Here is a 12,628-nt window from a genome sequence, read left to right as displayed (position 1 = left end):
CCCCAAAATTGCCTCTAATGAAGAGGTTAGGTGTGGAAATTGTGATTAAGAAGTGTTAATGAACCTTGCTTGTAACTCCCACTTGTTTGGAGAGAAAACCCGTGTGTATGCGGTTGTCCCCTGTGTGGGGATGGCGGCAGTGTGCTGGGGCCTGGCCGTCTGTCTCCTTGCTGCTTAACATACGTTTCTGTGTGCCAGTAATGTAGGAATCTCTATTTTGGGTGTTTTTCTCTTCTCGGAGGTGTATTTACTGTTTGAATGTAGTAACTAGCTACATGTAGTAAATATTGGCTTTTGGTTGTTTTGGGACTACTGGTGCTTGCTCTCTGAAAGCAAACACACAATCCCTCCATCATAGTGGAGGTGGGAACCGGAGAGGGAAGTCTGTGGCAGAGAAGGTCCTGTACTGCCTGAATGTGCTTTTCGTATTGGTAATTGCTGACTTGAAGTGTCTTTAAAGCAGTGGTATTTCACTTTATAATCTTAAAACTATCATAACAACATTGTGGGCCTGCAGATGCCACACACTTTGCTTTGCGCCTTTTGTCACGGCTGCCCAAGTTGCTGGTTCCTGAATTTGGGTCTGTATTAATATTTAAATAAACTATGTTTGTGAGAACTGTACTAACTTCTATAAGCCACTCTGCCCGCTTTAACATCTGCTGACCCCGTATTTTGCAGTCTCATCCTTAAAATAAGGGGACTTGGGACAAGGCCTTTTTCCTGCGTGGTTACAGGCTCAGGAGCCACGTAACTGTGGGGATTAAATGTGGATTGAGGGCCTGTCTTATTAAAGTGCTTAGGCACAAGCAGATGTCTTATGAGATTTTGGAAAAATCCCATTATGGTGCCAGTCTATATCTTTAAGTGTCTTAATATCATTAAATATCTGGGTCCCAGGTGGTCTTCTAGGTACCATGTGCTCCCTGCCCAGCAGGTGTGCTACTGATACGCAGCAGATGGGAAATTACACAGCTTGGGATCCTTGTCTCCTTTTATGTTTCTCTTGCAGTAGAGGAAACCAAACGTTAGACTCGAAATGGCTTCTCAGGGGAGGGAGGACAGCAGAGCCAGTGCTGCGGCTCTGCTCATCCAAACTGCCCTGTGCTAGAGGGGAAAAATGGGAAGTGTTGGCCTTCTGCACTGGACTGCATGCCCACATAGGGTGGTGTTTGAGGGATGTCGGTGGCTGGGATGAGCAGCCTGTAGTGGTGGGGGCCTGCCCTGGCCTCCCTATGTCAGCAGGGTTGGGGCTGGCTCCAGTGAACAGGCAGCCCCCATTGTCAGCAGGATGACTTTGCCTGATGCTTTGAGTTCACGTGGGGCTCGAGCCATCTGTGCTGCTGCGTTGCATTGCACTAAGCGCATACCGCTGCCCAAGTAAATCACTTATCCACGCTACAGGGAGCGGTAACTGTCTAACCTCTTTATCTTTTTTTTCCTGTGTCCAGCCCTCAGTGCCGCCAGTGCCAAACTACAAGCTCTCCATGTCAATCCCAGAATGGCTCCAGGCAATACAGACCTACATGAAGATGCTGCAGTATCCTTCTCGGATGTGGTTTTGGGAGAGAAGGATGGCTTGTGCTCGGCATGAATTAACAGGGGCTTTACTGAAACACTAGCTGGTTGCGAGGGCTTGGGATCATTTAGGGGTGAAAGGACTCCTCTAAGGATTTGTGATAGAACCTGCAGCACTGAGCTTGTAACAGCAATCCTCTGGGAGATGTAATTAACGTTAAATGATACTGAAGAATTTAACTGAAGTGACGTTGGTGGGAGTAGAAATGCTTATTTTGCAGTTGGTTTAGAGGATATTATGATTGGATCATGATGCCTGGAGACATGATATGGCATCTCATCATAAAGCGACTAAGGGAGAGCCAGCGTTGTGGCAAATCCTTTCTCCCTCTGTCCTGGCAATCCCCGCAGGCTCTCTGAGGACTGGCTACATGCTCAGCTTGCAGGGGGTGCTTGTTGTAAGGTTGGGGACAGAAACAGCTGTCCTGACCCCGAGGTGGACAGCCTTGCCTGTGGCACAAGAACTGACCGAAGGAATTCCCCCGCCCCCGTTGCAGATGTCCCACCTCGCTTGGGGGGTTCATCAGAAATGTACACATCTATCCCGGCTTCCTATCACTGCCCCATGCCTAATACCCGTCTGTTTCTGTTAATGACAGAGAATCTTGGAGGAGACGGTTCCTGGCCCAGATGTTGCTCTTCTCTCTGTTTTCTTTTTTTTCTAAACTCTCCCTTTTTGTGTCTGTATGGGTGTGTAAGCAGTGGGGGTGAGGAATGAATGTAAAGTCCTGGTAAGGATTAAGAAAGGATATGGGTGGCAGCTGGAAGAGCATCCAAAAATAGCAGGCGCAGTTAGCCTGCTGGGGAGCAGTGGCTGGGATCAAGGCGGCAGCAGGGGCTGGAGCCGCAGCAGCTGCTGTGGGGAGGGAGGCTGGGGCCAGCCTGCTCTGTGAGGGGATGGCACGTTTCTCTGCTGCATGTCGGCCACTTGGGCAGGACAAGAGGCTCACTGCTCAGTGGAGTTGTGCCAGAGAGGAGACCATGTCACACAGAGCTCCAAAAATTATATTCCCCCTTTTTTTTTTTTTTTTTTTTTTTTCCCCCAGTGGTCTTGAAATCCTAAACTCAGCTACATAGCAGGAGCAGGCCTTAGGCACAGGGTTTGGATCTGTGTTCAGAAAAGCTTCAATGTGAGCTGGGGAACAGGGTCTGGACTTCCTTTGTGGGCTAAAAGAGGCTGTATGCTTTGTTCAAAGCGCTCTGAAAGGGCCTCATGAATTAGGTTTTGAAGGCAGGAGGGAAGCAAAGCCTCATTTCCGGAGAACTCTGAACTCTAATTGAAGTCAGTTCAGAGCATCCTGGTGAGAGCTGGAGTTTTTATTTAGACCATGGTTATACAGCCAGCAGCTGTGCTATTTATGCCTTGCAAAGTACCCTTTGCCTCCGTGGGGGTCACCTGTTTCTGCCCTGGTATCACTACCACAATTTTGCTGGTGTAAATGTTGTTGTGGCTGTGTTGGTGACAAGGCTGGGGAACAGATTCAACTGGAAAAAGCACCTAGCAAAAATAAGTGGATGATGGGATTTTTTTTTTAAATTATTGTGTTGTTGGGGTGAGTTTTTTTGTTTTTACTGGACAGATTAGTTGTCCTCATCAGATTTACTACATTACTGCTTGAACAGCTATGCTCAAGGAGCAGGGAAGAGTCTGCTTTTGGTGCTGCTGCTGCTGCATAGTAGCTTGCACTCCTAGGCAAGTGGTTCTGAGCTTTGGTTGATGGGTGACTGTCTGCTGGCATACTTTGTGCTGAACTCTTCTCCTATGCTCATAGTGTTAACTAATGTTCTTGAGTTGCACTTATTTCCATTTCAATTGCATTGTATTTTTTAGAAAATGATTTATATTTCTTGGATGTAAAAGGATGCACCTGCCGTGCTTCAGACCTACAGGTCATACGTGAGCGATGTGGCTGACCGAGTTAAAAACTTAAAAAGGAAATCAGTTCTTTCAAATCACAAAAGATATTGATTTGTTTGGCTTGACTGTAAAAGCTTCTTCTTGCCCAAATAGAGACTTTTTTTCAAACTTGTAATCTAATAGTGAGTGGGACCTAGAGGACAAATGAATTCATAACCCCCAAATGCAAGTGTTGTTTTAGACAAACAATCTTTCTCCTTGACTCTTCACCTAATGCCAGTTAATATGTCATATTAAAAGACAAGTGAAAAAATTGCTTTATTTCACATGCCAGGTTTTCATCTCTGTTGAGAGTCAATGGCTGTTAACTGCTTGTTTTATGTTTCAACAGGAAATCAGAACTGAAATTCACTTTTTGGGCATTGTTATTTTATTGTTTGACTGTTCAAGTTACTTTCCTTTAACAGACAAAATTCAGATACAATCACACGGGAACACAGTTCTTTGAGATTAGAAAAACCAGACCTCTAAGTGGGTAAGTGTCTCTGGAAGTGGTCTAGTGCCCTTGCTCCATATCATGCCATCTGATCACCTTGAACATTTAAGCACCGTAGCACTATGGCATGGGAGGGCTGTCTCCTCTGTGCCACAGCTCCTCTGTCTGGGCCAAAACTGTGTGTTGTTGTTGCCTTTGTAAGGAGGGTCCCAGCTTGCAGCCAGGTGGCAAATGGAACCATCGAGAGCCAACAAGTGGAAGGGCTGGTCTTGCTCAGCAGCTGCGTAGGAGCTGCATAGCTGCAGGCCAAAACTAAATGCACAGGGTTGGGAAAACTCTTCATTCTCACTTGTTGCTGTTGGGTTGGGAGGGCTCAACTGCTTTTATGGAAACTATGTAAGTCCTGATATTCTGGTTGCGCTGTAATGCCTTTACTGATGGTAGGAAGAGATCAACTGTGCAAAAAGCTGCAGGAATTTTCACGTCTTCTCAGGTGCAGTCCTTTCCCCTGGAGGATCACAACAGACCATTCAAGTCATGGCCTTGCTTCTCCCATTGCTGCTCATCTTGCCGTTCCTTCCCTGAGGTGGACTCATACGCTGGTTGGCGATGAGTTGTGCAATGCAAGTACGAATGTGTGCACAGGGAGCCTCGCAACAGAGAGCGGGGATCCCTTGCATGTAAGAACCGCATCATACTTAGGACAGCTCTTTAATAGGACCCAGTAAATTAGCAGGTTAAGGCGGGATGTGATGTTGACAAAATTATGCTTTTATTTTAGGGTGAAATTTAGATAAGCAGATTATAATTACTTCTGTTGACTGGCCTGTCTCTAGCTCTCCCCAGCTGCCTATTATTAATCTAATGGTCAGTCACTGTAAATTCCAGTCCCCATCCCAGCTCTGCACTTCAGGTTTTCATCTTGCTGACAGCAATCTTTCCCACTTCCTTGCTTTATGTAATGTTCGCTGCACTGGTGGAACTAGTTTAGAAGAAATCTTGTGCCTTGAATGATAGATGGGTTTACAGAAGCTTAAACCAATTTTCAGGCTGGTCACTCACTTTTAAATTTGTGCCATTACTTTTTTCCAAGGAACTGGAGGATGAAAATGAATTGTTCTCAATACTCACTGCTTGAAAGGTCGGCGTCCTCCTGGGCTGGATGAAAGCCTGGCTTACGAGGATGGTACTCTTTCCTGGAAAGGAACCAACGTAGTGCTCACTGCTGCAGATGCACCCGTGGCTTTGGATCCTCTCCTAAGTGGTACCATTTCCTCTGCCTTAGTGTTTGCTTGGGGATTCGTGTCTGACTTCTCTCCTTGTCCTGTTGCTGTTAGGACTTCTGTGAGTGACTTAGTATGTGGTGGCAGGACCTCTGCAGAGATAAGGAGAGTCCCCCTGGAAGTGGTCCAACCCCTTGGGGCAGCTGCTGCCAACTTGCCAGGCACAGTTGCCTGCACCTGGTGTATGCAGGACTTACACAGCGTTAAATCTTAAGACATGTGCTGCTTTGCTCCTTGACCTGATGGACGGGAGTGCTAGGAGTAGTGGAGCTGTTAGGAGCGCTTAGCTGCCCAAATCCTGTCGTAGTTGCAGCTAGGCTTGAGTGGTTGCCCTGTCTTGATTTCTCCAACTTTGAGAAAGGGAATAACATGTTGGTCGCCCTGTAATGTTGAGGTGTCCCTGAAGGCTTTCCTTTCTTTCATCTGGGATGTGTGACTGTTCATACCAGCTGAGGATAGCTTCTCTTGCAGTTGTCCTCAGTGATTTGTTCTCCTGCTGACAGGCCAGTTTTTTCATCAGAGCTGAAAAATCTTGCAGGTGTGAGAATTTTTTCCTGGGAGGTGTGTTCTTCTTTGCAAGAAATCTGCTTCCAGTGTGTGACAACAGGCGTCTTGTGCTGAGGCAACAAGTGCTGCTCTGAGCAAGTTTCTGTGATGTGAAAGGCCTTGCTTGCTGCAAGACAAAGTTTGTATTCACAAGTTGATCGGGCAAGATGCTGAGTGCCGCCAATTGCTACCGGCTCTTGGAAGTTGAGGCTGTTCCCAGAGCTGTGATTTATTGACATTAAACATATTGCTTATTTCATAATATGAGGGCTCAAAGCTAATGAAAGTATTATGAGATCTTTGGCAGCCAAAGAGAGAGCAGTGGCTGGACACAAAGAAGCTGAGCACTAGATGGAAATTGAATATTCATAAATTCATGTGAAAGTGTCCTAAAGCAGCTGGGGCATATTAATGAGTTTTTCTATTATGGAGGACTAGATATTATAGAGATTTACTGTCAGCATCAGTGTGATGCATGAGAAAATAAAAATGCCTGGCTGCGCTTAGGAAGAGCAGCATAAATTATCTATAGGAACTCATAACATTAAGGGATACAGGCTTGCTATAATTCAGTACTTATAATCTCTCTTAAGAAAAAGTCACTGTTAGCTATCAGCTTGCTTCTAGACTGCCAGACACCCTGTGGCTTTGTCTAGACTACAGATAACACTTTTGAAAATGTTAGATTTCTGTTGGCGTAGCTGTGTGGGTCGAGGTGGTAGAGACATGATCCTGCAAACTGTGTGGTATTCCTGTTGTACTGGCAAACTGTGTCTGAAAAAGCATCTTAGCTGGCCTGAGTTTGCTGTATTTGCACAAAATCCATATTTACAGGTGTAGCTACATCCACCACAGGGTGCATTGCTAATAGTATACAAGGTATCCTGACCTGGGATGGTGTCCTTTACATGGGCTTCGTGATGTACCATTTCATACTAGGTAGGTAAAGGCACCCCGTGGAGTTCAGCTCTACTGATACATGGTATGTGTGTGATGTGTTTTCCCAGACAGGATTATGCTGGCAAAACCTACATTACAGCTTTTGTCAGTACAACCATTTTGATAAAAAACATCACTGTTAATTTAAATAGTCATTCTTTAAAACTCCCAAGCCTAGATCATGTACGAGCTTTAGAAAAACAATGTGTTTCTGGATATCTAGTAATATCTGTAACTGTGCATTCAATGCCAACAAACTTTTATTACTGGATTTACAAAGGAGCAATAAGCCCTCTGCAAGCTTCTGTTCTAGGATGCAGGCAAGAGACATAATGAGGAAAAAATATCTTTGTCTTCCACAGAGTATCTGTGGAGGTTGTAAATAGGTGCGGTATTGTGCTGTTCCCTCCAGTTAAGTGCCAGCTGATTGGTGGGACCCACAACTGAAGCAAAAGGTGATGTTTGGGTAGGTTCTGGGGACTTGGAGAAATTACAGCTCAGAAGCTGCTCTGTGACGATGGAGAGACATTCAGTGACTGCAGATATAACGAGTAATCAGTTGCAATAAAAGAGTGTGATAGAAGCAGTCACGTGGGAATGATGCAATCAAATAATAGCAAAGGGGGGAGATGGAAAATAATACTGTTTCAACACACTGTGTTATTAAGGAACCCTGATGGAGCTGTGAAGAAAAATGGGCTCATACCATTTCCAGACAATAGACTGCAGAAGGTATTTGAACAGCTGTTTCTCTCTTGCACAGAGACAGAATGTTACAGATATGGTGCTATGTTCAGCATGTGGTAGAAGCGCTTTTGCCATTGAGAAAAACTGGTTTTGAGAAGATTCACGAGAGCAGTAGCTGCTCCACTGTTTTATCTCCTTTTATTCCTGTTGGTGCCTTTCACTTCTCTCTTTGCTTCATTGGAAAGAATAAAACTGTCAGGAGCCTTAGAACTTGGGAGGGGGAGGTTTTATGGACCTCATGCAACTACCTAGGCCTAGGGAAGGAGAGCCTAATGGAAAATGTGCTGGAGGATGTCACTAATTCAAAATTTACTGAAGTCTGTAGGAGTCTTTCTGGTGAAGATAATGGGCAACCTCTCCTCCTAAGCATGGTCGTCTCTGATGTGGCTCTAGTGTCATGGGTGCTAGCTGGTGAGATCCTCCAGTTTTGGGCATGCTAAAATGTTTGAAGGCTTTTTCTAACCCGTATATGAGATTGGATCCCCTAGTGGGCAATGTGGGAGCAAAAGGAATTTATGGCTGCCCTGAGATGACTGCAGTCGCTGCCATTTTAAACAGACAGCATCCAAAAGATGCAACCATCTCCTCTATGGGCCTTCTCTTAGTGCAGAAAGCAAAGGAGATAATGCAGGTGGGCTTCTGATAACATTGAAAAGAATTTGAGTCAATTTACGAGGGAGTATCACCATCTGCCAAGGACTACATCTTGAGGGAGGAGCGTGCAGCCTATTAGAGGCAGAAATGTTCACTGTGGTCTGGAATAGAGATCTGCCTGGCAGACTTTAGCCAGTTGTGTAAATGTCATGAAGAGGGAATTTTTGACGGTAGCAGTCTTCAAGTTACTGGAAGAGATGGGCTGCCCCTGTGCTCACTGGGGGTCTGTGGAGAAGGTGGCTTTGGACTAGTTTGCAGCTAACTGTGACACGAGATGGACAAGTAGTGCGTTAGACTATCATATATGTAGCGTCTGTTCAGGTAACTGGAAAGATTTAAAGAAAATCCCAGAAACAAACCCTGCTCAGGCAGGGAATTGAAATGTTTGATACTGTGTTTTAATTCTTTCCCCCTTTCTTTAAATATTCATTCACAAGTTTAGTGGCGCAGCCTTTCCGGTCACAATTAACATCTGAGACCACGTGGTAAGAATTCAGGAGTGAAAGAAAATAGGGAAAGGACAAGTCAAAGAGCACTTGTTAACTAGTTGTTTTCAAATGAGCTAGATGCTCTCTTAGAGAACTGACAACCAACCTCCAAACCATTAATACTTCTGCTAGAGGGTGTGGGGAGGATGGGTGCTCCTGTTGGAAATTGGGAAAGGCAAAGATACCATCCTTTAAGAAAAAAAAAAAAAGGGACAAGATAAGTATAGGAACAGTTTGAGTTTATTTGTACTTTCAGGAAAAATGCTAGGGCAAATGATGAAGTGTCTAGAACATAACAAAGTGGTAAGTGATAGGCAACATGAATTCAGTTTGGCATGGTTTGGTTCTGATAATTTCCTTCTATGAGAGTGTAAGTGCTTTTGTCAGTCAGGGAGGAGTTGTGGTTGTGATAATTCTTTGCTTTAGTACGGCTTTTGTCAGCCTCCAGATAAGGCTGCAACCTTGAGACTAAATAGAAACTATTTTGACACAAGGACCCAACCTGGTGAAAAGCAGCACCTAGAAAGTGGTATTTAACCAATAGCTTGCTCTTGCCTAGCAGAGGTCGTTAGTTGAGGTGTGCAGTCTCTGCCCCGGGTCAATGGTTTTTCATTAATGGTATGGATAAGACTAATTGTTTGCTAATAGGTGTGCTTTCTCGTCCAGGTCGGACAAGGTGACAAGGCTTTGCAAAGTGGAGTTGGGATTCAGAGTGATCTCAAAGGGTAAGAGAGAACTGGGCTGGTACAAACAGGAGGTATTTGAGTAAGGGCAAATACAGAAAGGATTTGGGAACCGCCAGCTGTGGGAATACACAAAGGAGAACAAAAAGCTAGTTTTGCACAGATGGAGCTGATCTTAAAAAAAAAAAAAAACAAACCAACACTGGGTTTGTAGCAAAAAAATACGCTGAAAGCTGGACTCAGAAGGAAATTGGTCTCTCTGTATTGGTGTGGTGGGCTCAGCTCAGGACTGTGAAATGCAAGTCAGTTGAAGAGAATCCAAGAGGAAAGCAATAAGCGTTGCCCAAGGTCTAGAAAACATGACCTAAGGGAAGATTTGGGGAGAGAAAAGAGGGGTAATTAAAAAGAAAACAAAAGAAGAAGAAAAAAAAGCTGTCTGCTTTCTCATGTTTACAGAGGAGAGGGTAGATTACACTCTGTCGTGTATACAAATGTCAGTTGCAAGAGGAGAGATAATAAATGGTCTCCATGCCCACTGTGAAGAGCCAAAATATCTTCCGATTTAGATTGCAAAAAAGGAAATATTTTCTTTAAACATTAGGGGACCTTCTTAGATGCAAGATTAAGTATAGGATAGATTAACTGTTGGGTTCGTGAGCTTTTGAGAACCCAGTTAAAAGTAGGTTAGAAAATTATCTGTGAGGAGTGATTTAAATTTGGCTTATACTACCTTGCACAGAGCGGTGGCTTGGGGATCCTCCAAAGGCTCTGCTTCCAACCCGAACATGGGGTTTAAGGGCATGCTTCATCTCAAGCTTGTTGAAAGCAAAAGAAAGACTCTCTTGGTGGTTATTGAACTGGGTCATCTGCATGAACCCTGTGGTCTGTCTTGCAAATGCAGAGGAAAAAGCAAAATGTTTGCAGCATATTATTCCCCAGGTCACTGGGATGGATGTGTGCAAGGTCGTGACCTGCCCTGTGGGTGCAGATGGATGCCTGTTTGCTGACCATTGGTGGCGCTTCTTGACCGATGCTCCCCTTGCACAAATCCTCATCACTGTCATGGTCCAGAGGCTGTGGATGTCTGAGCTGCCAGGTCCCAGGTGGCCACTGAGCACCTGCTGCAGCTCCTGTACCAGGGTGCTTTGAGCAGGTGGGACACAAGGTCTTCTCAGGGTCCCTGCTGAGCCCAGCTACCTGATGATGCTATGTAAAGGGAAGGGAGGGCTGCTGCTCCCTTCCCTCAGAAGGGACAGCTGAGGTACCCATGCACTAGGAGGCAGTGTGTTTTTAATCAAGCAAAATGCCTCTCCTGTTTGATTTAAATCTGTTTCAATAACTATATAGTGTCCTGGAGAGCTGTGCTTCAGAACTAGCATGTATGTGGCTTGCAAACAGTACATGTTAAATACAATTTAGGATTTAAATAGCGTGAGTGTTGCTGTGACAGATAAGTTGGTAGTAATTTGACTGCTCATTTAGGCCAATTATTTTGAAGACTCCCTCCCTGGCTGTGAAGTCTTTAATATTATCTCCATGCTGACAACACCTTGAAATCCTGTCAGCAATGAGCTTATAAAAGCAGGTGTTAGGAGGCCTGATGCTGCACATGGTGACAAGGAAGCTCCAGTGCGGTTACTGTGTTTGGCTGCTGGCAGTGGGGTGAGTGCAGGTGTGGAGCTGAGGAGGAGATGCTGGCCCTGTCCCTCAGACCACGTTAGCCAGACACACACCACACCAAATGACTTGAAGCTAAACAGCTTTACGACTTGAATTTTTTCCTGCCTCTGATACACATTCGTAATCAGCTGTGACCTTCCCCCCTGCCCTTCCCCCATGGAGTTAGAAGATAGGAAATTCAGTGGATTGTCTTGTTCGTGGATACCTCCTAGATGTTGTCTGCATGTAGCATTTCTCTGGACGGAGACGGAGCTTTGCAGTGGCTACTGCTGCAATCAGCACTGAGGAGCCACTGTGGGGTATGAAGGGGCCCCATTGTGTGGCCTTGCCGGAGCTGCTCCCTGCTTCCAGCAGTGGGGTTTCTGTGACCGATTGTGAGCACGTAGGAGGCAGGCTAACTAATTTGTCTTCTGTACTGCAGGCAGAGTGTAAAGGGCGGTTGTTTACAAATGAAAAGATAATTTCTAACTTGGATAAATGGGAGGTGGAATGGCTGTGACAGGCTGTAATAGCAGTGGAAGCTGTATTGCTATTTGCAGTCAATACAAGGCTTAAAATGCATGAGGTGGGTGAATTAGAAAGTGTGAAAAACAAACTCTAATGGTTTCAGATGCATATTTTCATCATCTTCTCTAATACAAATATTTTTATCGTTTAACATTGTGCTTCCTTAGAGTAGGGATCTGTTTACAAAGCTCTCCTCAGGGGAAGAATGTGGATAGAGAAGACTTCAAAGCAGAAGTCATAGAATCATTTAGGTTGGAAAAGACCCTTGGGATCATCGAGTCCAACCATCAACTCCACTCTACAAAGTTCCCCCTTACACCATATCCCTTAACACCACATCTAAACGAGTCATCCTTTGGTTTGGTTTTTAGCTTCTTTTTTTTTTTGTTTGTGATTGAATATGAATCTTCTGGCCTTTTTTCTATCTCCTCCCAGTTATAGTATTTCAGGATCTGCTTGTGGAAGGGGATAGTATACTTGGTTGGTTGACGATGCGGCGTCAGCCTGGCATGACAGCTTTCTCAGCTGAGCTGAGATTAGGTTGCTTGTTTCTCATTTGAGTGTTGTCCCTGTCACATAACTCCAAAGATAAAAGTACAGATTGTAACTATGTGAACTTGCGAGATCCTGGGCATGCACAGTTTCCTGCACTCCGGCGGGAAATCCCATGTTTTTTACCACTTTGCCAGTCCACGGGAGATAGGGAGCAGCAGCAAGATGATAGCTCAGCTTGCAGTGGTGTGAAGTGTCAGTGTGGTAGAGCTTTCTGCAGAGCAGACTTAGGTAAAAAGGCATTAAATTCTTGACTGCACCTGTAGCTATAGGCTCACGGAGGCGTTTGTAGCTTTCAGGGGACCATCATGTAACCATCCTCTCTCCCCTGTTTTTTCCAGAGAAAAGTCAGGGTTATTTTGAAAATAAGCTAAACTTGGTCCTGCTGTGGGAGCTTGCATGTTTGCCAGCTTCTGCAGCTCAGCAGGGCTTTGTGTTACAGTCTGAAGTGATGCTTGTGGAGTTGCTGGAGAGGCAGAGAGAACTGTATTCATCCAACCCATCTTCAGAGGCTGGAAGGCACTGGGATGCCAAACATTTGTTTTGTTTTGTTTTTGTTTTCCCTGTTCTCCAGAAGCCAACACAGTTCTGGCAAGTTGCTGAAGAGAAGAATCAAG

At 45.0% G+C, this 12,628-nt stretch overlaps 1 protein-coding gene across 1 annotated transcript in view; it reads left to right on the top strand.

Annotated features, from left to right (window-relative positions):
* Positions 1-12,628, top strand: part of VASH2 (vasohibin 2) — a 36,964-nt gene that overhangs the window by 4,228 nt on the left and 20,108 nt on the right. Inside the window, exons 2-3 of the mRNA XM_074579474.1 lie at positions 1,452-1,540; positions 3,915-3,971. Coding sequence (XP_074435575.1) covers positions 1,452-1,540; positions 3,915-3,971 — 146 coding nt within the window. The remainder of the gene's footprint in view (positions 1-1,451; positions 1,541-3,914; positions 3,972-12,628) is intronic.

Source organism: Larus michahellis, chromosome 3 (genome assembly GCF_964199755.1).
Source record: "Larus michahellis chromosome 3, bLarMic1.1, whole genome shotgun sequence".
Classification (NCBI taxonomy): domain Eukaryota; kingdom Metazoa; phylum Chordata; class Aves; order Charadriiformes; family Laridae; genus Larus; species Larus michahellis.
This window is presented reverse-complemented; position numbering and strand designations above follow the sequence as displayed.